At 42.8% G+C, this 26,653-nt stretch overlaps 1 protein-coding gene across 9 annotated transcripts in view; it reads left to right on the forward strand.

The window, feature by feature from the left end:
• Positions 1-26,653, forward strand: part of MPPED2 (metallophosphoesterase domain containing 2) — a 187,466-nt gene that overhangs the window by 150,814 nt on the left and 9,999 nt on the right. For all 9 annotated transcript variants that reach the window (XR_002124892.1, XM_019650701.1, XM_019650708.1 and 6 more), the window contains exon 5: positions 25,144-25,259. Coding sequence is in view for 8 of the 9 variants with exons in the window: in XM_019650701.1 (XP_019506246.1) it covers positions 25,144-25,259 (116 nt within the window). In the remaining variant the exon portion in view is untranslated. The remainder of the gene's footprint in view (positions 1-25,143; positions 25,260-26,653) is intronic.

Below are 26,653 nucleotides of genomic sequence, written 5' to 3' on the forward strand. Positions count from 1 at the left end.
CATGTAAAGTACTCTGCCTGGTGCCTGGCACAGAGGAAAGTCTCATTAATGATAACTGCTGTTGTTTTCACTATTTTCTCATCATACACGCTGTTTATATGTTATGACTTTTAAAAATATACCATTTTCTACTAGGCCCCCAGCAGAGTGGATGGGGAAGTAGGCACAGGGAATTGGTTTCAGGGATCAGTGTGTCTGTGAGCAAAGGATTAGATTAATATTGCATCTGAGGGATGTCTTGAGTGATAGATCCAAAACAGATTAGAATCCAAGCTTAATAGTGGTAACTATTAAAAAAAAAAAAGAAAACCAATGGATATCTCACCTTTGCATGTGATCTTCCAGAACCCTCCCAGGTGAAGGTGATCACTCCAGCCTCTACACAGAGTGAATGCTCAGTCACTTTGGCTGTGTGGCTGAATGGATGAAGTGATGAATGAATGCCAACATTTATCACAGTGTTTTAAGATATTTTCATATCTGGTCTCTGATTAGACTATGAATTTGGTCGGATCCAGAGTGGTGTCTCATCTCTTCCCCTTTTTCCCTGCTGCCCTGACATACTTCCTCACGCATAGTAGTCCATCAGCAAATGTTTCTCTGTTGCTTCTGTAGACTCTTTTCCTATCAGAGATGATTCTCCAAACACCCACAGATATCATTTGACTAAGTACCCACATCATAGACAGTCATTAATTGCGCTCCTTTTTTTTTTTTTTTTTCCCCTAACAACATCCGCAATGTATTTCTGTCTGGAGACTATCTTTCTCCCCTTCCAAGGTCTCAAGATTTTCTTTGTAAACTGCCATGCTTTAGGGGGCTTCTCCCTTCTTCAGATTCTTCCCACCTCCTTCCACAACTTCCCAACAATTCTTACGTGTCTACTTAATCCAGGAATCTTGAACATATGTGAGGTGCCCTCTTCTCACCATCTTTGAACCAGTTATCCCAGGGAACCACAGATCAACAAACAGAACATTTCTTTTACATCTATTAGGTCTAGACACTGGACTAGGCTCTCAGGATACTGGGGTAAACAAGACTGGCCTCGTGGGATTTACATTCTAGGAAAGGAGAAATTCAAGGGCAATGAATGTTTCAGAGTGATGAGTAGGGAATAAAGGGTAGCCTGACCTAGCCCGAGGGTAGGACTGAAAAGACTTGGATCAGCCCCTAGCACTTATTTCCACTAGGTCTCAGAATGGGGAAACATGTAAAAAAGAAAGAGGACCAAGAAAATGCAGACTATGGCACTAGAAAGAACAGCATTTGGGGACCAAAGCTTTAGAAATGTTTCCCACTTTTATAATTGGGATTGAGTTATTAAAGGACAAAGTGGGAGAGAAATATGAGACGTGACCACAGAATCACAGATCTGTTGCCAGGCTCCTGGAATGAGGGGGCATTTTTTTTGGAGGCATAATTAAGCGATTGCCACAAGATTGTAGTCAATTGTAAGTATTTCATACATTACAGATGTTTCTAAAAGTGATTGGTTTTATAGGAGGGGATTGTGGCACGTGTATAAAAATATGATCTCTCGCTTGCTCCATTTCTGATTTTCCACATGGAACAGATGATTTTGATTGTTTCATGGTCAACCCAGAATTATGAAAGTCTGGGAAGATTAGAAGGAGAATAAACTGCTACTTAAATCTTCTCTCAGCAGCATTGGGAAGCATGTGTTTCTAGTAATAACTCCTGGGAACTATTTGGTCAGTAAATGCTTCAGTTGTAATTAAGAGGGTATTTTCCTTGGTTTTAATTTCTTTTAATTAATTAAAAAATATGTCATCTGGGTATGGGGAGGCATAGTCCCTTCCTACAAATGGGGAAATATTATTTTTGAGACCAAACTGGAGTGTTCTGACGACCCCCAGTCCTGCTGGGTAACTCACGGGCCAGAGAGGGAGGGGAGAGATGGATTTGGGAATCTCTGCTCACTCTCCCCTTGGAGATTTCCAATGTGTGCTAATACACTGAAGGCCTTGAGAAGTCCTGTGGTAAAGGAACCTCTTTACTTTAACTTGGCTTTTCACAGATGTGTTTGACGACAGCACCCTGTTTTTCACCCAAGACCTATTATCATTCCACAGAACATACTTTGGAAAAGGTGGCAGTCATCCAATTTCTTAGCATCGTTTGGATGTGTTCTTGTGGTGACATGATGCTGACAGGGCTCACAAGCAGGCATACCTCATACGGAAGTCAAAGGCCAGGCCTCTGCCACTGATTCTCTGGTGGTGCCAACTCAGCCCTGGTTGTTTATGAGGTGAAATGCGCATGTCAGTAGAGTGTAGTGGAAAAAAACATGGGGCCTGCAGTCAGACACTCAGGCCTAGCGTGACACTTAACTAGCTTTGCTTCCTTAAGTGAAGGATGTAACCCTATTGAGCTTTTCTCTTTTTCTTTTTTTTTTTTTCAATCTGTAAAATGCCATAACCATGCCCCCTCTACTACTGCTCTCATTTCCATCAGTCACTCAGTGCTCTAGGCCAGGGGTCGGCAAACAGCGGCTCGCGAGCCACATGCAGCTCTTTAGGTACGTTCCATCTCAAAAGTTTGCCGACCCCTGGAACAGCCAATCCTGTCCTTCACAACAATTTAAAAATGATTCGAGAGCCATATAGTTTTACATAATCACCATTATGTGAATAATATCCTTTAAAATTTTTATAAATGAAACTATGATAGTTTTATCTTCATTTTTATTTATTTTTATTTATTTATTTTTTTTTTATTTTTTTTATTTTTTTAGCTGAGCCATCCTGCTACCTGTTGGCAGCTCAGCGGCTGCTCAGCTCGGGCTGGACCTGAACCGCTGTTGCTCAGAGCTCAAACTCCTGAGCGAGCTCTTAACCAACTGAGCCACTCGGCCGGCCCTTATCTTCATTTTTAATTTTACTCCAGAGCCTGTGGCTCGTGAGCCACAGTTTGCTGACCCCTGGCGGCTCTTCCATCTCAAAAGTTTGCCAACCCCTGCTCTAGCGTCTAGAACGGGGTTAGAGAAACTTTCTTTGTAAAGGTCTTCATAGTAAGTATCTTAGACTTTGCAGACCGTATGGTCCCTGTGGTGACTCCTCAACTCTGTCATTGTAGCCGCAAACAATACGCAAAGGACTAGGTGTGGCTGTGTCCCAATAAATCTTTATTTACGAAAACAGTCACCAAACCAGATTTGGCCCACAAGCCACAGTGTGCTGACTGCTGGTCAAGAGTATGTCAAGGGCTTTACATGTATTGCCTCTAATTAACCCTGTGGGGTGATACACTTAATAGCTTGATTTATACCTGAGGAAACTGAGGCATAGAAATATTTAAGTAACTTGCTTAAGGCAATATAATTAATGACAGGACCAAGAATTATGCTCTTACCTTCCATATTAAACGCCCTTCCCTTACGACATCACAAAAACAGATTATAAATTACAGAGGTGTGCACAGATAGGATGTATTAGTATCTGAGGAAATCTGCACTTACTTGTCTATAGGAAGCAATCGATGAGGAAAGCATGTATTTATGTAGTATATAATAAGCTTACCATTCCCTCTGATCCTCTCTACTCCCACTGCTATACTGTATCCCAACCCCCATCCCCCTTAAGCACAGAGTGTCATTCACCTTCTCCTCCTTCAGCAATGACTAAGATTTCTAGGGCGCCACAGTTGAAAGAAATCTCCTTTTTCTGGAAATTACCAAAATCCACCAGCAAACCTATTGAACACAGCCATGACACTGCCAATGTGCCTGAAAACTTCACATTTTAAAGTGCTGGGATGCTGTAGATGTGGGTTTACATTAGAAGCCTAGAGTTCCAGCAAACTCAGGCTATTTCTTAATAAAAAATAACCCCGTGCACATTCATTTATGTTTTTCTTCCTAAGTGGAGTAAAACTAGCCCTAGAGTCAAGTTTGAAATTATTTTCATAATTTTGGGTAATTAAGACACTTCCCAGATCTCATTAGCAAAAGCCCAAAATAGAATAATTGCCATATAATTAGTGATTGGCAAACCTTTAGAGGTTTGGAGAGTTTGTTCTTTTCTGAATCTGGAAGCACAAGGGCCTAACCTGCGTTTATCTGAACCCGAAATATTTCAGAACCAGACAACATCCCTTTGCCAATTCATTTGTTTTAGTCCCACTTGACTTATTCTACCAAACTCCGTATCTTTCTATGCGTTCTCAGACACATTTTCTCATTTTTCTACTTAAGTCTTTCTCCCTTGTTGGAGTCCTGTTCCTTAACAACTGTTTAGTGTGTTCTTTCTCTGTATCTGAGACCAGGCAAAATGTTACAGGATTGTAAGAGAGAGGAAGATGCTATTTCTGCTCCCTGGAGCCTGCAGTCTGGGCAGGGAAATAGAACTACATACTAATAGCTCAAGAAAGATAAGGTGGCAGATGACTCAGTTAAGGCTGTTGTACGCTGAGGTTTAGCGTTGGAGTGTCTTATTTTTCTCTGGCATTCTAAATGCTTCTCAGGGCTGCCCTGGTTCTTGCTGTTGATCTCACAATAACTCTAAGAGGCAGCGTGGGTAGGACACGGATTAGCACTGTCTTAACACCTAAGAAGCTGGAGCACAGGGGCGATGGGTAATTTCTCCAAGGTTACACAGTTATTCATGGGTTAAAAAAAGGAAAGAAAAGAAAAAGAAAAGTATTGTTTCTCACTCTCTGTCCTCGCCTGTTTCTACTGGGATGCACGGCACATAGCACATAGTCTCCTGAGTGTCTCACCCCTTTATCTTGTCACGAGAAAGAGCATGAACTTTGAAGTCAGACAGTTCCATGTCCAAGTCCCAGCTCAGCCACTTGGCTGTGACTTCTCAGTTCAGTAACTTAAGCTTTCTTAGTCTTATTCTTCATAGGTTACTTGAGGCTCTAATACCTACCTTGAAGAAATCTTATAGGGATTAAATAGAGGACAAACGTGGAAAGCATCTAATAAGTGTTTAATGAATGGAAGCTGTTATAATTATCCTCCAACTAGAGTTCATCACTCTACACATACTCACACCAGTTACTTCTCAAATGTGTCTGCTTTACCAGACTATGAACTCCGTAAGAATGAAAGCCATTTCTTCATCATCTCTGACACATAGTAGGGCTCAATACATTTTACTCATTTAACAAACACCTAGCGCTTAATGTATGTCAGGACCCTTCTGACTGTTTTGCCGGAGTTCGCCCAGCAAATAAGTGATGGAGCAAGGATTCAAACCCAGTTGTCCAGCTTGAGAGCCCATGCTCTTATCCAGCATGTGATGCCACAAGATGGACTGGCTGGCCAGGCTTGTCAGCTCTGTTTCCGCCAAAGTTCCTTCTTCTTGGCGCTGGAGGCTCATTTTATTGCCAAGTCAGAAATGCTCCCATGAGGTCAGATTCCCTCTATCTTGCCTTCCTTGCATTGCTCTTGATCCCTTGATTCTAAGGAAGCAAATAAAGATGGCCGCTGAACCCCAGGCCTAAATTCCAGTGCAGAACCTAGAGGTGTTTGGCATGAAGAGGGAAGGTTGCTCATAGGCCAGCTGGGTAGAGGAAGGCTGGGGACTAGACTCAGTCTAGGGTTCAAGTTAAGTGTTGCTCCAGGGAAGCTCAGATAACACAGCCACGCCTAGCTAAGCAGGCAGGTGCTTATTCTCCTGCAAGCAAAGGACTTACTTAGGCACAGAGCATTCCCTTTCAAGCACCCTCGCCATGCTAGGGTTGGGGTGAGCTGGAGAAACGAGAAGCTTTCAGATCTCGCTTAAGAGAAAGTGACAAAAACAAGGAATCCATTTCCCAGTCCCCATTTGAGCTTCTGTCTCAGGTAAGATATGCAATCATTTGCAGAGGTGTGCAATCGGTGTAATAGAATCATAGAAAAGCTTGAATGAACAGGGAGAGGAACATATTAAAGCAAACATAAGGCAGTAAAAAGAAAATCCATTCTGAGTTGTGGGTGGGTGACTCGGTGGTTAGGCCCTTGTTTTTATTGCATCCCAATGCTGTGAGAAAAACAAGCCTGAGGTAGGCCTGGTGATGACAATATCCATTAAAGTTAATTTCCTGATAGAGGCCACTTAAATCTGATTGTTGTTTTAATTTGTTTCACTGCTAATTTCCTTCAGCTTAAATAGAGGAAGCTCACTGCACCTCCCACTGCCAGCCCAGGCGGCCTCAGAGAGGTGATATCTACCATGGCCTTGACCATACAGAGATGACCATCATGGCCGCACTCTCTAGGCGGGAGGTGACATCTTTATTTATCGCTGGACCCTAGAAGTTGCCCTATTTGGAAAATAAAGACGCTCACTTTAAAAATGTAAAGGTACATCGACTGATTAAGTGAGAAATCGCTTTCTGTTACTCAGCACAGGCCTAAATCCACATAGAAAAACATGAGCCCCAGCAGTGTCCGGAGTAATGTATTGGGGTGACATCCAGGATTTTCAAATTATACAGACTCTGTCTTTGTAGGAAGAACTAATATAAACACAGACTACAATAGCAAAGCAGAAAAGAATAATTTCCTAATAATAATAATAATAGCAGATACAAGGTTTTTGAACTATCAGGCTCTGTTGGGAGTGTTTTACGTACCAGAAGTTTGTCAGGTCGTTTTTGTGACTGTCGGCATTTTTACAGAAGATGAAGCTGATGGGGAGAGTGGGAAGTTAAGCTATTAGCTAGGATTTGAACTAAGGAAACCTGCCACCGAATCAGGCTCTTGACCACGAAGCCATTGCTTCTCAAACTCTGGTCCCAGGGTGCACATCAACTACAGCACCTGAGACCTTGTTAGAAAATGCACGTGCTCAAGCCCTGTCCTGGACCTGCTGCACTTTGTAGTGGGTCTTGCCTGTGATTCTGATGCGCTCCAAGGTTTGAGAACCACTGCACTACACCATGCTACCTCTGCAGAATTTGTTCTCACATTCTATAAATATTTATCAAGTATCCAGCAAGGGGAGGCACTGTTGGAAATAGAGCAAAGACAAAAATGCCTCCCCTCGTGGTGTTTACAGTTTAGAGAGCGAGACAGACACTAAAGAAGATTAAGTAATTTATAGACCAAGCTCTGTTATCTCAGGTTGGCAGACTATATTGATAGTTAGGGGGAAACAGAGACAAAACACTGAACCTTAGCACTCTACCCACTGATGGGCAGGTGAAGGAACAGCTACCTACATAAAGGAGTTCAGTATCTTGCCTCAGGTGACGTGACTGTTTATAATTGAGAGGCAGGTTTGAAACTTAGGTCCCTTGGTTTCTGACCATAGTGCCTTTCTACGGTGCAATGCTAACCAGGCTTTCCTGCTCTCCTTCATCTGTGTCTTGTCAGGGGAGAGAAATCCGAAGTTTATAGACAGGCTGACTGGAGACCAAATCCCCTCTCTGCCACTTCCAGATTGATCCCACGTGGATTTACATGGAGAGTGTGACAGTTGTTGGTAGAGGGAGAGCCGGAAATTCAAACCCCCAGCTAACTTCTAGCTCACAAAACCGAGAGATGAATGATGGGGGTGTCAGGCTTTGTCCGCCAGCGAGTGTCACTGCTCATGGACTTGGCAAAGCTTCCTGTTCTTCATCTTTGTGAAGGTTTTGGGAAATAGTTTTTTTCTCTCTCTTTCTCCCTGTTGTTTGCTTAGCCAGCATCCTCAGACGCAGCACGAAGTTTGTGTATATCAAGCACTCTTCCAAATGTAGAGGCACTGTGATCGAATGTCACTGCCACTGCTAGTTCAAAGTTTTCTGTTTTAGGGCGAGCCAGCAAAACTGACTCCTAGAATTTTCCAATTGTTGAAAAGTCAGACACCGCTGCTTTGGATACTGTTCATTAAAAGGTGTTGAGAAAAAAGTATTTGACGAGCTAGGGGCTGTGGCCATTTCACACAGGAGATGGTGTGTCATCAGATAGAGAGTGAAAGTGACTGGGGAAGTGTGTGGGATACAAATTCTGGTTTCCTCACTTCCTAAAATATTAGCACCAACAAGGAAGAAAGCGGAAATTAGTAACTCAGAAAGCCTCCACACAAGAGCCCCTTAGCAACTCACTCGGAAGCTCTGAGACCTCGGATTCACTCACGATTGTGACACGCTCTGCTGGCCCCAGAGGAACCTGGGCGGCAGATTTGAAGGAGAGATGGACATGTTGAAACTGGGGGCTCTGGAGACAGAGTTTGGATCTCATCTTTGTCGGTCAGATGTGTGATCCTAATCGAGTGATTTAAGTACCATGGACCTCACCTCATTTGCTCGTCTATAAAATGGAGAAAATAACAGTCACACCTCATAGGGTTGTTGTAAGGCCAAAAGGAGCTGATATATTGAAGGCATCTGCAGGTGACTATATAATTGTTTTAGTAGTGGTCGAGTAACAACAATCAAATCAGATTGTAACCCTTACTGGGAACTTCCTACATGCCAGGCACTGATCTAAGCACTTCATAGGTACTGATTTATTTAAACATCACCATTACCATTGGAGGTACTTTGTGTATCTCACACACTGTGCCAACCAGCAAGATCACAAAAAGTGTTGGTTTTTTTTAGCAAAACCAGAAATATACCCGCGCTTGTACATTGTGAAAATAGTGGTTTCACTTTTCAAAACCTCAGCATCTCTAAGGAAAATTACTGCTCCAGGATGATACATCAGGATGATGTATGGGTTCAGGTGTGCCCAGCATAGCACCATGCCCTTTGGGGATAAACGCACACCTGCTGGGGAATACATCCCTGCCTTCCTTTTGCATCTCAGCTCTGCTGTTCAGGGGCCATTGCAGCTGAGCTGGTGATGGAAAAGGGGGCAGGTGAGGAAAGGAGAAGCCTAATGACCTTGTCTCTTCCCCCTCACCCTCCTGTCCCCTACCAATTCCAGATCCTCATTTCTCTCTTTAACTCACTAAACAATGCAATGCCAATATAATAAGCAGAATAACCTGCCCCCCAAAGATGTGCACATCATTATCCCCTAAACCTGTGAATGTTACCTTGCATAGCAAAATTGATTCTGCAGATGTATTTATATTAAGGACTTTGAGATGGGGAGATTTGCCTGGATTATCTTGGTGGATCCAATGTAACCCCATGGGTTCTTACCAGAGGGAGACAGGAAGGTCAAAGTGAGAGAAGATGTGACCACAGGCGCAGAGGTCAGAGTGCTGCAGAGCCAGGAGCCAAGGCATGTGGGTGACTTCTAGAAGCTAGGAAAGACAAAGAAATGGATTTTCCCCTAGAGCTTCCAAAAAATCCAGCCCTGCCACTATCTTGATTTTAGTCAAATGAGACTGATTTGGGACTTCTGAATTCCAGAACTGTAAGATAATAAAGTTGTTTTGTTTTTAAGCCATTCTGCTTACAGTAATTTATTACCGCAGCAATGGGAAACTAATATACCAGGATAAAGTTAACCCAATTTCCTCTGAAGTGTGAATGAATCTTCAGTATTTTATGAATGAAGACCCATTGTTAGATTCTGTCTCTGTTGCAAAAGAGAGTCATGTGTAACTCTTAGAAATTTTCGAAATCTAGCTTTTAAAGACTCATGGGCTAGGACATGAGAGTGAAGGAATAGAAAGGGGTGATGGGGCCATTTGGGGCAGACCTGGACCTACCTGTTGGACAGTGTTTCCTAAAGTGACTTTCAAGGAGACAGGTTTCCAGGGTTTATTTTGGCACAGTGATTAAGCAGGTCTCTGTGTGACTTTGGGAATCTTTCACCTCTGTTTGCCTCAGTCTCCACATCCATAAGTAAGGTTAATTTTAGCCTTTAACTCAAATGGATGCTATAGGCGTTGAATAATTTCATAGATGCAAAGTGCTTAAACAGTATCTGCCACCTCATAAGCTTTTATAAAGGTTAGCTATTGTTAATAGGCATAGAAAAAAGTGGGACAGGATTCAGAGGGGCCTAATATGTTAGGAACATGTTCAGTGATATCAAGTTAAACGTATTTCTCTTCTGCAGGGCTTCTCAGCGTCTTGACTGTGCTTATGTTCACTTTATACCCCCAATGTGGAGGGGAAATGCAATAGCATGTCTCAAACTTTTTTTTTATCTGTAGAGCCCTTGTGATCCAGCACAATCTCAGCAGATCGGATCATTTGGACCTCATATGGGAAACACTGCCTTGAAAGTTATACCAGGAAACCTCAGTTCCTTTTTGCCCAACTTGTAGTCTCTGCCCCTGGCCCCAGAGCCACCACTGAACTGGAGATTAAGGGAGAGACGTGTTTCTAGCATTCAGAGCTGAGAACCAGCCCTTTTTCCACGTTCACATTCTAGGCAGTGGTGGAGCTCTTAGCGCTATTGTTGTCATTGTATGTTGGTCATCATATGAATTAGCTTGCTTCCCGGGGACTCGCCTAGGAACCTGGCATTGTTTCCACAACATGACACTGAACGAGTTCCAACCGGGCAACCTAGAAACAGTTTGGAACACAGTTCACAGATCTGGGACCAGTGGGTTCAACTTCAAAGCAATTCTGTTAATTTGTGACCAGATAACCTGGAACTAATACATCGAAATGGTTAGCATACTCCTCAAAGTAAGCAATTTTCAAAGAGGAATTGTGTGAGTATTTGATAGGAAGGAAGTATAATACTCCGTTGTATTCATTCTGGGACATATGTGTAAAAAAACAAAACAAAACACCATGGTGTAAAAAAAATGAAAACCACTATGGTGTCATTACATAGGCACAAGTTGTATAAACATAGGAAATCTAATTTCTGCAGAATTTCATTGCAAGAAATCAGGCCTGGTTCACATAAAGATACCTTTCAAAATAGAAATACAACACATTTAGTTAAGCTCAGCCTTTTTTTGTTTTGTTTTGAAAGCTATAAAGAAGTAAACTGTAACCCTCTTTATTTTTAGCAGACACCTCTAGAAAACCTTGAACAATGTTCTATTTATAAAACAAAGAGTCTGTTTTCATGCAAACATGTTTAGTCTCTTATAGGAGAAAGAGCAGGAACCAGCACCAGAAAAATGAAATGTTTCTTTTTCAGGATTTCTTGAATTCATCAGCAGCTCTTTAAGAAACAACAGAACAATTGACCTGGTTTTGTTTTTGACTAATGGGAGATCACCTGGAGATGGATAAATTGTGTTTAATATTCTGAGTAGGATTGGAACTGAATGAGTAACGTGCTGGTGGGGGAGGGAGTGGAATTTGAAATGAGAGTATAGTCTGGCTTTTGTACGAGTTATGCTGCTGAGTGAGAGACAGCAGACCTAAATAATTCTCTGGTTAAATTATTTCACTATCACATTATATAGAACATTTATAATTTCTTCATCCTTCAAGGCATAAAAAAATGAAGAAGAAACCTTGGCTGAGTAAATTCAATGGCTATACAAGATTCTAGAAACTGAAAATAAGTGACCCAGCACAACTAGGATGTCATGTTAGGATCATTATGGCTGGTTCCACCCTGCTACTTTGTCATCTTGATCAATAATAATGATAAAATCAACATTTATTTAGTGCTTATTATGGGCAGAGCGCCCTGCTAAGAACTTTACATGGCTTGTTTGAATTTTCTCAACAATGGATCAATGAAGTAGATACTAGAAGTATCTCTGTTTTACAGATGGGCAAACTGAGACTCATAGTGGTGCAGCAGGAGATATTAGCACCAGTTCAGGCACAGTTCTGACCCCAGGGCCTTGCTGTTAAAAGGACGACCCAGTTCCCCCTGGAGCCAACCGTGCACAACTGCTCCGTGCCAGAAGCTCGCCATGGAGTCAGTCATATGCTGACTTCCACTCTGCCCTTTTATGATAAAAAGCTAAGAAAACTTGGGACTCTGAGGAAAAACCCATACCAGCCCTGAGCAAAAGAATAGCTATCTTGTTTTTCTTCACATTCTTTTTCCAGTCATTGCTCATCCCAGGAAAAGTTAGCTGTGACCTCATTCAAATGGCCATCTCACCTGGTATATATTTCCATCTGTACACACAATCGCCTGTTTATCTGGCTGCTTCTGCATTCCCTTTCATGCCTGACCTTCCCTTAATACAGACCCTGGTGGGTAGTCATCATTCAGCTAATGGATGATGAGTGAATGAAAGAACCTGCCGACATGCAGATTATATGTAGGTTCAGACACTGTGGGCTAACTTTTCCAAGCAATGTCATGTGTTAAGGATGGTCTGTGCTGCTACCTCAACTGCATAATTAGTGCTTGCTAAAATACGTATCATTGGATATTCCAATCATGGCAATTGTCTTAACCATTCTTATTTTTATGCAGAGTTTAGGATATATTGGTTTCTAATATTTTGCTCTTATAAATAACATTGTAGTGAATAACTTTGTGCATAGCATTTTTCCTTGCTTTTGTTGGGATATAATCCTTAAACAGAGATTACTGAACCACAGTCCAAACATTTATGCAGTCTGTGATAGCACTGTTCAATATAAATATAACATTATGTTTATATAACATAAAATTACGTGTGTAATTTAAAATTTTCTGGTAGCCTCATTAAAAAGTGAAAAAAAAGCAAAATTCATTTTAATAATATATTTTACTTAACCCACTATCTCCAAAATATTATCCTTTAAACATGTAATGAATTAAAAATTATGATATTTTTATATTCCTTTTTTGTATGAAGTATTTAAAATAACATACATTCACATTTACAGTACATTTCAGTTCATACTGGCCACATTTTGAGTGGTCGGTAGCCACATAGCGGCTATCGTGTGTGGCAGCAAAAGCTTACGTGATAATCAAATATTCTTCAATGGGCTTTGTTGTTTAAAAACCTCAAACCTTAATCTGTCTTTCCCCATCCTAACCTTCCATCCCACATATTATCTGAATCACTCCCTGGGGCACTTGCTCTAAACTCTCTTGCTCATTTCACTGTTATCAATATTTTCATGACATCTCTCCTGTATCAGGCACTGTGTTAGATCCTAGAGACCCCAGGATAAACAAGACATGGCTCACCATGCATTGGGAAAGATAGGCATACTCATAACACAACTTTTGACTGAAGTGCTTGTGGGAATGAGATGGGAAATACATTAAAGCTCACACGTGCGCAGAGGCTAGCAATAATGCAGAGTGTGATAAATTACACAAATGACAATTAAACACAGTGCTGAGGGCATTGGAGAAAACTTCTTGGGGAAAATATGAGTTGAGCCTTGAGGGCTTAGTAGAATTTTAATGGACAGAGAGAGGGGAGAACAATTTTGCCTGTGAGTCTCTCCTTATCCCAACCAGATGGCAGGCTGGGATGGTCTCTCATCGTATTTAGATCTCCCTGGAGGCCATGCCAGAGCCTTGCAGTGGAAGGTGCTCAGTAATGTTTGCTGAGCCCAATTAATAATATATGATTGGCTGGCACACAGTGAGGGAGACAACAGGCTTGTCTGCTTGCTTTAACCTCTGAATTGAAGGGGCAGCTTAAGCTTTTCACTCATTCCCCTGATTGTGTGGACTGCCAGTTTGCAGTCACAGTTTTCTCACTTTACTAAATCGGTCTGGACTGAAACTAGTCGTTTAGAGCCAAAATGGTGGATAAATGGGGCCAACACTTTAACTTGCATCTGACCTACTTGTCACTTAATTCCAGTTCTTCTGAGCATTTCAAACGGCACAAGCAGGCAGCACAGACCTGGACAGCCAGTGACAGGGGAATTAGAAGACATTTCATCAGAAGGCACTTTCCCTCTAGCTGCAACTCACTTCTCTGGGCGTTTGCTTGACGACTTTGAAAGTTTCATAGGAATTGTTATCCCCATTGCATAGTTAAGGAAACAGGAGATCAGAGAGGTTCCTTGCTCAAGGTGATGTAGCAAGTAAGCTGGAAAAGCCAGGACTGGAGCCCAAGCCTTCTAACTTCAAGTTGTGCTGCCCCATTATCCGAAGCTGGTTTACCTGTATCTGAGTGTCATCACACGTTGCTTTGAAGACAGAGCCGCTCAATTCTTTGGCATCTACATTATAAATCTGAGAAATGGGGAGAAGGTACACTTTGTGGGGATATAAAGAAGATAAATTAGGAAACAAAAACCAAAGCATTGATGATATTAATATTGATAATGACAATGGCTAAGAGCTGACATTTAACATTTAATTCTTAATATAGGGGAAACACTCTGCTAAATGCATCATATATATACACACACAATATATTATCACATTCAGTCCTTGCCACAAATCTGTGTGGCTGGTATTATTATCTTTATAAACGAGAAATCTGAGATCAGATGAGAGAACTTGCCTGAGGTCGCATTGCTAAGTGGAAAGCAGTCAGAATTTGAACCCAGAGCTCTCTAACTTTTCACCTGACGTATGTAATCATTGGACTACAAAATTATGTTCATGCCACCTCAGCTGTAGATGACCTAAAATTCCTATTTCTGTGCACTGGTTTCTCTAAAATTAACACCTTTCCCACCACTCGGGGTTATTGTGAACATGATAATAAATGTGCAAATGATTTGTAATAAGTACTATACAGTTATATAATGCTATCTACAGTTAAACTAAAATTCCTTAGTAAAATGAAAGATGAACCACCACCAAAAGAATGGCGCCTGGCACACGACAGGTGCTCAGTAAACTTACTGTGCATTGAATTATTTGAATAAAGACAACATGTCTGGTACTGAAGACACCTTTCTATTCCCACAAATGGTAATGGGGAGGGGAGAGAAAAAAGGCAAGCCCTATATCATCTTCCTGACCAAAATCCTCCAAATCCACCAATTTCTTCACCCCCTGGGGGGAACCTGCTTTGGATCCAAATGGTAGAGTCTAAATAGATAATGAATTCTCCAAATTTTCCCCTCCGTGCTCAGCTTGCACTTGGCTGTATGGAGATTGTTACGCTGAATAATTTTTCTTCTTTCTACATGATAGAAAGTCAGTGTGGAAAAAGTAGAAGATAGTAGACAAATAGAAAGAAAGATGGAAAAAAAATCAATGCTAATCATCCTCCCACCCCCAAGGTAACCATTCGTTCAGCATGTTGTTCTGTTTCTTTTTTTTTCAGCATTTTTTATGTACTTGAATTCATACTGAAATGCAAATTACCGGTAATACTCTGTTTTTCCATTGACCATCAAGGAAGAGACATTTTCTCATGAAGCTACCAACTCTTCATAAACACTTATTCAGTGCAGTTCACAAATACTTAAGAACCTGCTCTGTGCCTGGTGCTGGTGACACAGTGGTGAGCCAGACTCTGAAGTCGTTGAGCTGCCAAACTTTCTTGCTATGTTTAATGAATGGCTACATAATATATATATATATATATATATATATATATATATATATATATATATATATATTTTTTTTTTTTAATTAAAAAAATATATATATATTTTTTTCACTGTATAGCATTTTATTGTTCACTTATCACTTATTCCCTTTGGATCTATTTTTCTGGTGGCAGGCTTTGTCACAGCACAATTCTCCCCAGCTATAACATATCTGCCAGATGCCCTAGAATTTGAAATAGCATAAAAAGAAACTAGCATTAACAACATAAAGGTGTGACAATACACACTTACACAGGCACATTCGAAGCTCAATTAAACATACTAAAATGTTATTATTTATCCTCCATTTGGAGGCAGAGATTTCATCAGTCCATCCCTGTCTGGTGACATCAATTTTTAAGAGTTCGCTATGTAACAAGACAAAAACCTAGCTAATCCTGAACCTACCTTTCCTCTTTTTCTTACTTTTTCGGGAAGTTAGAGAAACACTGTCTACCTGCTAAGTTTCTGTGACACGTCTATGGGGTAGGAAAGGGGGTGAAGGGGTGCAGGTGCTCTCTGCTGAGTTCCTGAGTACTTGGCAATCTTTCCACCTCCTCCACTGTCCTATTTGTCCTCTGCTTTGGAGTCGGCCAGGCATGTGACACACGCAGCCCTCACAGGCTCGGTCTCTAGTAGGATATGGTTTCATGTTTTGTGGTCCAGGTTTCAGCTGAAGAGCCTTATTAAGGGGTGTACAAGAGGAAATGAGGGGAGCCCTCCCCGAGAAGTCCTGCCAAATATGTCACTGGTCACCTCCTGGCCTGGGAGATGATCTTTACTTGGAATGTCTGGATTAAATCTCAGCTCCTTCTGATGTTCCCTAAGTTTCTCTGAAATTGGGTTACTTACAACTGAAGGCTGGAGTTTAAAGCCTTCTGTCCAGAGCAACTTTGCCTATGAAATGGTGAGCTGTGGGTTTATCCTGGAAACTGAGTTCAGCTTTGTATTCCCAGCACCTGCCTTGCCAGACTGTGGCTCTTAACAGGCACCCAGGTGTGTCTGTGAAATGAGTAAATACCCTTGAAATACCATACTGAGCCCATCCTCACCGGACTTTCAACCCAACGATTATGCACTTCATGAAGAAAGGGACTCAGACCTATCAACCATGTCTCCATACGGCCAAGTTTAGTGCCTGGCATAGCCTTGACTTTCAGAAACCTTAGAATGAAACAAACAAGCAAACAAACAAAAAATGAATGTTGTATACCATGAAATGGAATATTACTGATTCATAAAAACAAATGAATTTTTGCACATGCTACAACATGGATGAATCTTGAACACATTATGCTAAGTGACATAAGCCAGACACAAAAGAATATTGTATGATTCCACTTATATGAAGTACCGAGCATAGTCATAATTATAGAGACAGAAAGGAGAACGGTTTTTGCCAGGGGCTGGGGGGAGGGGGTGATGGGGAGTTATTGTTTAATGAATACAGAGCTTCTACTTGGGATGATGACAAAGTTTTAAGCAAACATTGTACTTAATGTCCCTGAATTATATACTTAAAATGGTTAGAATGTTAAATTTTATGTTTATATATATATATATATATATATATATATATATATATTTTTTTTACCACAATAAAAAAATGATTGCAAAAAAAAAAGGGGTAGGGGGAGAGAAAGGTGAATGCTGCTTTTCTTTTTCTACTTCTCTCCACCCACTGAGCCTCCCTTTCTCCGTCAAACCTGGATGATGAATGCTGTGATGTCTCTCTTTGAGGAATTCTCCCTGCTGGGAGTCAGATATCAATGCAGGTCCCCCTGGGAGCTGCTCAGCTCAGGCCCCATCCTCTGGTCAGAGTACCTCTGATGTCCTCATCCACAGAACAGGAGCCATTTCTGGAAGCACCAAGGCACGTCCCTGACCCGCGTCACTTGCCCACCCAGACAGAAGGCTGCCATGGTGTTTCCTCTGCCCCATCGGGTTCTTGGCATGACGAATGGGCACAGTCTCCCTCATACCCCTGTGGGAAGGAAATGGATTGAAAATCTTCCTCTTCCTGCTATGAACTTGTTTATAAGACTATAAAGACAGGTATGCTTGGGAGGGCCAGGCAGACACTGTTATTTTTAATAATTCAGGGCACACCAAGTTCAAAAACAGGTCATAGTGATTTTTCCCCCCTTGGTTCCTAAAGCAAACTGCTTACATCATCTCCTTTCCAGCAGGGGAAAGGAAAATGGGTAACAGAGGCTTACTCCTGACACTTGTTCCTTATTAGTTACAACAAGGGGACACCAGTGGCATGTTTGTAAAGACTGCAGTGTGTGTGGCCTTGGTTTCCGAAGCCCCTGTTCCTTGCTGATGGGCGTCAGGTGACCACCCCAGGTGTAATTCGTTCCCAGGCTGTCCACGGCACATAGACCACATTCTTCACCCAGGCCTGCCCTTTCTCAAAACAGTATCTCTTTTCATCCCAAGACCCTCATAACAAAAGACCAAGTTACAAAGTCACAGTGAAGAGATGGGACTAGACAGCTGGTGCGAGAGAAGCCAGCGGTGCCCTTTGGTGGCAGCTGAGCCTCCCGTGGTTCGGGTAGGCAGGCTTCTCAGGCAGCTGCACAGGGGTGTAAATCTTGCCCTGAAAGAAACGGTCCCTCCCTCTCCCAGCGATGTCAGTCGGAGTGTGTGTCTCTTTGCTGCACAAGGTGCGAAGTTCCTCCCTGGGCTAATGCAAGACATCTTTTTAATTGCGTGGAGGAGTAATTTTCAGGCTGCCAAGTGGAGGGACTCGGGGAGAGAAGGCTGGCTTCTTAAACTCCAGAGCTAGGAAGAGAAAAGGAGGTGAGGAGGGACGTAGGGCAGGTGTCTGCCTTTCATCTGGATATTCAGAATGACACATCTGGTGCCAGGGACACCGCTCTTTCTAACTGATGGGACGCTTTGCAGTCAAGGGAGGCCTGAGCTGTCAGGTGAGCTCGAGATCAAGAATTATCATGACAGCTTCATGGCATGTGAAAGGCGCTAGGAAGTGCGGTGTGATTTTAACCAGCAGTGTTAAATTAGCTTCTCTTGGACCTGGTATGATGTGCAGGCAGGGATGGGCCAATGGCGGCTAGGAGTGCCAGGCCTGGAGAGGGTTGCGATTCTGAAGTGCCACCATTTAGAAAAGAAAGTGTATGTGAAAACTGGCTCCCAGATTCTGAGTTTTGCTTAATGGAGGTGCCAGGCCACAGTGATGTCATTAATAAGTAGCTTGTCAGTTCCTCCAGGGAACCTCTCCAAGCAGCCCCCTATTATAAATATTCCAAGGACCCAAAGTCACCTTCTTTGAACTTCCCCCAATTTAAGATCCTGTCAAAATCTAACCACCTGTACTAGCCGACTAAGCAGCCTTGACTAACCATTTTGCCCTGTGCGCTCACATTCCACGGAATTGTCTGTGCAACACTGAGCGAGCCAGCACGCCGTCGACTGAGTGCTTTTCTGAAAACTTCCACTCAAAAAGGGAACGGAGGAAATGCCTTTTAATAAGTTATCAGCAGGAGGAATCAGGCTCTACCCAGCCATCCAGTAAGGCTTGCCTGTTCATTGGGGACTTCTCAAAAGTCTGGAGCTGGAAGGTCTATGATTTGATGAGCTGCGGCTTGGGAAATTCTAGAGAGAAAAAGTAACATGAGCAGCTGTGTGTGTGTGTGTGTGTGTGTGTGTTTTCATGCCTGTGTGTACGTATATGTATATTGTATATATATATATCGTATATAAATTACAAGCTGCACATTTAAGGCTTTATGGAAGCACTCTGCCAAAAGTTTTACGTAAATTATCTCAATTTATCCACATAGGCAGATACTCTTTCTGTTTGAAAGATGAGAAGACTGAGGCTCAGGGAAGCCAGTAAGTAGCAGACCTGGGACTTGAACGTGGGTCTGTTTGACTCCATGAACAATGCTCATACCCACTGCCTCCCAAACAAGAATCCATGAGAATGGCTAACTTTTACAGAACCTCCAGGTTCTCACAGCTCTAAGTGTCTGGCCAACCCGCCAGCTCTTCTGTCTGGATGTTACCTGAGCCCTTGCCTTTTACCCTTCACAGCCTCCAGGCAGAATTCCAGTGGCTCCCACCCGGGGCTTCCAAGCCTTAATCTCTGCAGGAGGCACCTATGAGGATGTAATACTAAGAATCCTGAGTCTTGCTAATATAGGCTGCCCAGGACCCTTCTGTCCATGGAGAATTTGTTAGCACTGACCAGTGCTAGGGCTGTGAACCCGGGCAGCCCGTCTGAGATGAACAAGTACCAAACTCCTGGCTTCAAAGCCTGCTTTTCTGGGGCGCGCCCAGCCCCCACTGAAGTTGGTAGGGGAGTAAACAGCCATTCAGCTGTCCAAGCCCGGGATTTATGGGCTGGCAGCTCCCGTCTGCCCGTACCACAGCACTGTGTACTGCAAACACGGATGACCTTTGCTGCGATTTCATCTCAACCTGCTTCCATAGAGCAAACCTGTTTTGTATTGACATTGTTTGAAACGAGTTCTGCCTATGTTAACTCCCTTAGCGTCTGCTCCTGGACTTTCAGCCTGGAGAGGCCAAGTGCCTCTAATTCTGAGAGCAAGGGGGAGCGCACCTTGAAAACATCCCCAGCTTCCGTCCAAGGCTTCCATCCAATGGCTTCAGGCAGCTGAAATGCTCCCCTTCCTTCCAAGATTTTCTAATCCCTGTCTCTCGGACGGGACAGGTTACAACCCCGACTGGCAATAGGATGCTTTGTGGGACATTTTCTTACAAGTTGGTTCCCATGTGGTCTTTGTTAGTCACAGCTAATTATTACGTCCTTGGCTGAGGCAATAAACATTGTTCCCTTGGATTCCTCTCTCCTCCTATCCCCCCTCATCCCCCATTACTGCAGAACAAAACCCATTGTGGAACTCTGGAGGTTGACTGTGCACATAATTTCTAGGGAACCCCTGATGGGCTCACTGCTGGGGTTTCATGTTTCAGATTGAAACCCAACTGGAGAGAGCATTATTCATTAATGCTGACACAGTCTGTCTCTGCCCTGTGTAGTTATTTCTCCCACCCTGGATGTAGCCCCTTATAGGCAATTTCGGGAATTCACTGAAAGCAATTCACGTTGATAGTCTGCACAGAATTCTAGAAGGTTAGGCTTTCTCGATGCTAGAAAGAGCATCACGCATCAGGTTTTGCCAGCTGTGCTCAGAGGCGGCGGTCCGAAAGGAGAAGGGGGCTGAGTGAGTGAGCAGGTTCAGAGCCCCTCTTCCCAGCCCCACCTGGCAAGAGCGCCTTCTGCATACGATTTCTGCAGCCTAAAAACAATCCTGAAATCCAGCAACCGAACCCATCCACTCATTCATTTCTTAGATGTGGAAACTGGCCCACTGAGGGGGAGGGTCTTCCTATCTAAGGTCCATCTGAGTTAGTGAATTGATGCCAGAATGAGAATCAGCACATGGGTCTCCGAACTTCTGTATACCCCACTGATTTCAGGCTGGAACATACCCCTGGGCTGCTTTTCCCATCGCCTGGCCACTGTCTTGTGGAAAAGGCTTTACCTAGAAGATCTACAGGAACATAAATGATTGCAGAAAACCCATAACAATATTGTGGGAGTCACACTCCCTTTTGACTAAGAGCCACCTCGGCCACACAATGCCACGGCGCCCTCTGGAGTTGTGCAGAGCACAACTTAAGAGACTGCAGAGAGCGGCCCGGTCTTGACTTTATGAATGTGAGGGCCCAAACTAAAATTGGGCTAGAAGGTTTTAGTTCAGCATTGAGCAAGAAAAAACACATAGGCTTCGGGGCAAGGAGATCTGTGCTCAAAGCTGGGCTTACCAGCCCTGGGAACATCAGCAAGTAAGTTGATAACACTCATCTTCAGCTTTTTTTTTTTAATTGAAAAATAGAGCTGGTAGTACCCAGCCCAAGAAATGTCGTGAGAAATTACGTGTAATAGTCTATGCGGAACTACTATGGAAAACGTATCAGGGATTTGATGAATGTTCCTTCCCTTATAACTTAACCTGTGGCTCCGATACACATACAGGTTTGAATCACAATAGAAACCAGGCATTTTTAAAGTTTATCCTTAACTTGGAAACTTCTGGGTTTTGTCACAAGCTTAACATTAACCAAATGAAATTTGGGGCATCTGTAGAGCACGGGCCTGTCTTAATCTTTTACAGAGCACTTATAAAACTGAGCATTTCCTGGAGGAATAGGGCTGTGGGTTTCTAAGAGAAAACTCTTTGAGGGAAAACTGGAAAGACCAAAAAAAAAAAATCAAGTCTTATTTCTTTGGCTCAAGAAGCCCTCGGGATGTCCTGGGGATTCAGAGTCCTAACACAGACGCTGGCAGTGAAATCAGAGCCCCGCATTGCACCAGCGACTTGGGTGTGCTTGGGACTCTTTCAAACCCTTCTTTATTTGCCATTCAGTCAGGAACCATAGGCCCAGAAGCTTGTTTTCAAAAATCTTGGAAAACAGATGTTTTTGCTTATTTTTCTCTCTCGTGCCAAAATGCTCACTGAGTTTTCACTGGGTCCTGCATTTGTCTTCTTTTTTTTTTTTTCTTTTTACTTTTCAGACAAATCTTGGGAAAGGGCCATTGTAAAATGAAGGGGAAGGATGGGCATCTCAAACTGGGAAAGCCCCGTGTTAGACGCTCCTGAAAATGGTTAGGATTCTGAAGGCAGGGAGGCCTAGGAGACAAGAGGAGGGAAGCGGACTAATTGACCTCTGAAAGGATCTACCTGGCCTTATCCCCATGCCTTCCTGGTGCCTCCGCGGCCGACTGTGAGGAGGAAACCAAAAGCATTGCATCCAGCTGGCTGAGGCAGCACGGCTGGGGCAGGGCTGTGTTGATTACACATACGCTGTGTACCAGCTGAGGCCAGTGCCCATCACAGTCCCTGTCTTTTATAGCCAGCTCCGCCATTTTAGGTACTGTGTCAGTGTTCCATTGCTACTGTGACAAATCACCACAGTGGCTTAACAACAACACATATTTATTACCTTACAATCTGTCGGTCAGAAGTCGGACATGGGTCTCACTAGGCTACCGTCCAGTTGTCAGCAGGGCATCATTCCTTTCTGGTGGCCCTGTGGGAGAATTCCTTGTCTTTCCTTATCTTTTCCAGCATCTAGAGGCAGCCCACATTCTTTGGCTTGTGTCCTTATTCCTTCACCTTCAAAGCCGGCAACAGCAGGTTGAGTCCTTCTGTTGCATCACGCCAATGTCCTCTTGTGTTTCCCTCCTCCACTTTCAGGGAAACTTGTGGTGACATTGGGCCCACCTACGTAATCCAGGCTAATCTCCCTAGTTTATGGGCAGTTGATGAGCTCCTGAACTCCATGGCAACCTTACCTCCCCTTTGCCATGTAAGGTAGTATATTTACAGATGCCAAGAATTCAGACATAAATATTCGTGGTGGGAGATTATTGCCTACCATAGGTACGGAAGTAATTTCTACACTAAATGCAATAACTGTGTACATTAGGATTCTTTCAGCTGCAAGAAACAGGATCTAACTCAAGCTAATAAAAAGAAAAGGTTTTTTCTGGCTTATGTATACAGAAGGAAAATGTGATTGGCTTCAGACTCCGCTGTATTCCTATGTTCAACAGGGTAGGGTCATCAAGGCATCCTGGTTTCTTGGCTTGGCTTTCTTTGTGGTGATTTGATTTTCAAGCCCAGGTTATCTGCATGGTGGCTAAGAGAACTCCCAGGCAATTCCAAGCTTACATAGTTCTCAAAGACGCAGGGCCCCAGAGAGAAAACCATGACTTCTTTTTCTGTAGCACCAGCAAAATTCTGAGGATGACTCTCATTGGCCTAATTTGGGCCATATGTACATCCCTAGACCAATCACTGTCCAGGGAGAGGCAATGCATGCTTCATTCCAGAGCAGGGAAGAGTCCGGCTTACCACAGCACCCGTGCTGAGTCGGGGAGGGAAAGGTTGCCCAGAGGAAATTCAGGTGCCATTACCAAAAGAAATGGAAATTGCTGAGCAGGCAACAACTGCTGGTGTCCATTCCTCCATCTTATTGCTCGATTTCAGAACCATGCCGTTGATATATTATTCCAGTTCAGAACCCATTTGGCTTCAGGCAACAAGGTACTCAAACCTGAAAGAGCACAGAAGGGGCTCACCCAGGGCAAGCAAGTTGTAAGTTAATTCAGGTAATATATGAGAATTGCCTGGTGGTTAAGAGTATGGGTGTTGGACCCAGACTGCTTGGGTTTATATCCAGTTCATTAGTTGTGTTTATTTGACCTCTCTGTGCCTCAGTTTACTCATCTGTAAAATGGGAGTTAATAGCACCCACCTCATGAGCTTGCTGTGAGGTTTAAATGTGTTAATACAAGGAAAGTGCTTAGAATAGTACTTTGACATAAACAGTCAATAAATAATAGCTTCAATAATAATTATTGTTATTATATTACCATTGTTATAAATAAGCTTCCTGAGGAAGGCTTAGGGACTTGGAACATGGTTAGGAACCAAGTCAGATGCTTACTTGGTTTCTCTTTTTCTAGCTGGGGCTATAGTCTCTTACATCTGGAACTTTCTCTCTCTTCTCTGAAACATCAGTGGGAACTGAGGTTCTCACCTGTAATGTGGATTGTCACATGGCTTTCAGTTGCCATCCTTTCACCTCTGGCCTAGACTATTCGTGTCCATCACCAAATGAATGCTGGGTCAGTGTTTCTGTATTCAGAGTTTTTAGATAATCTGATTAGTCTGACCCATGATTGTCTTTGTATAAGAATGCACCCTGTTTGATTAGCTGCGACTAACCACGTCACCTTGCGCACATGGTTACCTCTTTCAGTAGCCATGGAAGGGGCAGCTTAAGTTGAAGGGGACAGTTGTGCTAAACCAGAAAATTGACCAACTTGTCTTTTACATGTATGCCTAAGCAAATTGGAATTTTCCTAAAGAACAAAAGAATCGGTTTCAAAAAAAATAATGGTTATAGCTAGATGTTGGGGAATAGGACACCACTGAGAACTTCTTTGTTCTGATATGATTCAGCTGGTAGTATTTATGGAGGAAAATTGATCACTCCCCCATTATTATAAATAGTAGATCACTCCCCCATTAAAATAGTAGAGACATTTTCAACTCCAATTAGAAATGCTCATTGGATGGACAAAGATGCCATAGCATCAATCTCAGAACCTCATTCCTGGATTAGAAGTTCCTGAGAGGGGGTAATGCTTATATTCACTGTCAGGAGAGTGGATTCCAGAGTGACCGGGGATGTCCCCAGATATCTTCCCTTTGGTGACAGGAGGAAAATTCCACACTGGCTTTTTGTTCACTATGCCCCTTTTAATCTTTCAGAGCCCCCATATTTTTTTTTCCACCTTCTCTGTCCAGGGTATTCTCCCTGTACAGAGCTTTCTGCTTTCAGAACACTTGTCCTTTTCTCCCAGGACTTTAGCAAGAATCTTTCTGGTGAAGTGGTTTCACACTGATGAGGAGGAAGGCGTACTGATGATATTTCTCAGCTCTGAGGCCCTCCAGGAAGGGTGGAAATGCTTTGGATCTGGGCTGGGCATCTTAGAAAGCACTGAAGTTTGGGGGATGACGAAGCATTGTTAAGATTTTGATAGAAGTCTGCTGGGAAAGTCTCCACGGCAAAGGCTCTTGAACCCCTTTCTAGCTGAACAATTCGCAGGCGCCACATGTGCTTTCAAATGGGTTGGTTTTGAAGCAGTCAACAAAAAAGCATCCTGCTGCCAGGGCCAGCCATCAAAAAGAGCAAAGAGAGCAATGCAAACCGTGGGGGGATGTGCCAGAGAGAAATACTGCAGAGCAGAAACGAGGCTCTGCTGGCCTGATACCCTGTGCCTTATCTCCCCCAAAGGACCCCGTGGTTTAACGGATGGGGCTTTAACCTACCCAGAGGTCAGTCTCTGCTGGACAAGTGGAACCTCATCCCTGAGGGCATCGACATTCTCATGACACACGGACCTCCTCTAGGTAAGTGACGTAAAGGCTGTCCTTTTGTTGTACAAGATGCCTGTTTTTTTCCAAGCATAATGAATAAATGCTTCTGGAACATAATCATTTTCCTAAAAAAAAAAAAGTGAATGTAAAAAAAGAAAAGTGTCAATGTCTTTAAAGAAACCCAGTATGATAATTAAACTCAGCAGTTCTGCTGGGCGTACAGGTGTTCTTGAAATTAAATTTTTTGATTTAGTCAAGTCAGGGAAAATCAAATGAGTATGGAGCACCACAGTCCTTTGAGCTTGATAATTTATTTTAAGAACTGTGTTCACTTTGGACTAAGGGGATGGGGGATGGGGTAGGGAATGGAAGGAAGATGGGGGCATCCCAATCACAGGGCATTTGCATGGCAGTGAAATGATGGACACTTTTGTTCAAAGGAGCTAATTTTCCTCTTCCATATAATAGAGGAACCTGGGAGAGCTCCAAAGTTTAACATTTGTGCTGATTATACAAGAAATTATTATTATTATTATTATTATTATTTTGCTAAGACGTTAAATAAGGACTTAGGTTGAATGTTACTTAAAGATACTCATCCTACAGATACATTGCGCCTGCAACCAGGTTAAGATTACCAATGTGCTGCAAAGCTACCTTTAGTTACCGCGGTTATGTGTCAAAAGATGATTATTTGATTTACATAATTATCTTGTAATTATTCATGAGCTTGTTAGCAGTTTGGCTTAGCCATAGAACATTTTCCAAATGTTCCCCCTAAGACCCCCCATCTACTCAGTATCTATTATACCAGGACCTCCCTTGTCAAACTGAAGTGTGTTTAGGAAATTCAGATGTTTCACTTTAAGGAAAGTTTTCTTTCTCTCTCTCTGTCTCTCTCCCCATTTTTTAAAAATTGTGTGTGTGTGTGGGAAACACATACCCTCTTAACAAAATTTTAAATTGTACTAGACAAGTTCTCTTGATCATCTTGATTTGGGGGTGGGGGAGTGGAAATGCTTAATACAAAAATCAATGATTTTCACAATATTTTTTTTTCCTGTGGATTGGGGTTGTTATCCATGACACTTTCCTCCTGTGTCAGCCTGAAAAATAAAAAAAACACTAATGTGCATCCTCTAATGTGAATTTAGTCTGTATAGATAGTGCTGCTTTTCTGCCCTCACAAGGGAAGTGCTGTGTTTTTCACAAAAATACAGCGGAAGGCAGGACCAGGGCATGAGCAGTGGTGGCACATTTTAATGCTAGGAGGAAGCAAGAGGCTGGGGGGGTGGGAGAGGGGGCAGTTCTTTTGCAGACAGGGAGATTGTATGGATTTGATTGTATGGATTTGCAAAACATCGGCACCTCCTGACTTTTCCAGCGTCTCATAAATCCCCATGCTTTTTCCCCACTCCATACCACCC

Source organism: Hipposideros armiger, unplaced genomic scaffold (genome assembly GCF_001890085.2).
Source record: "Hipposideros armiger isolate ML-2016 unplaced genomic scaffold, ASM189008v1 scaffold_145, whole genome shotgun sequence".
NCBI classification, from domain to species: domain Eukaryota; kingdom Metazoa; phylum Chordata; class Mammalia; order Chiroptera; family Hipposideridae; genus Hipposideros; species Hipposideros armiger.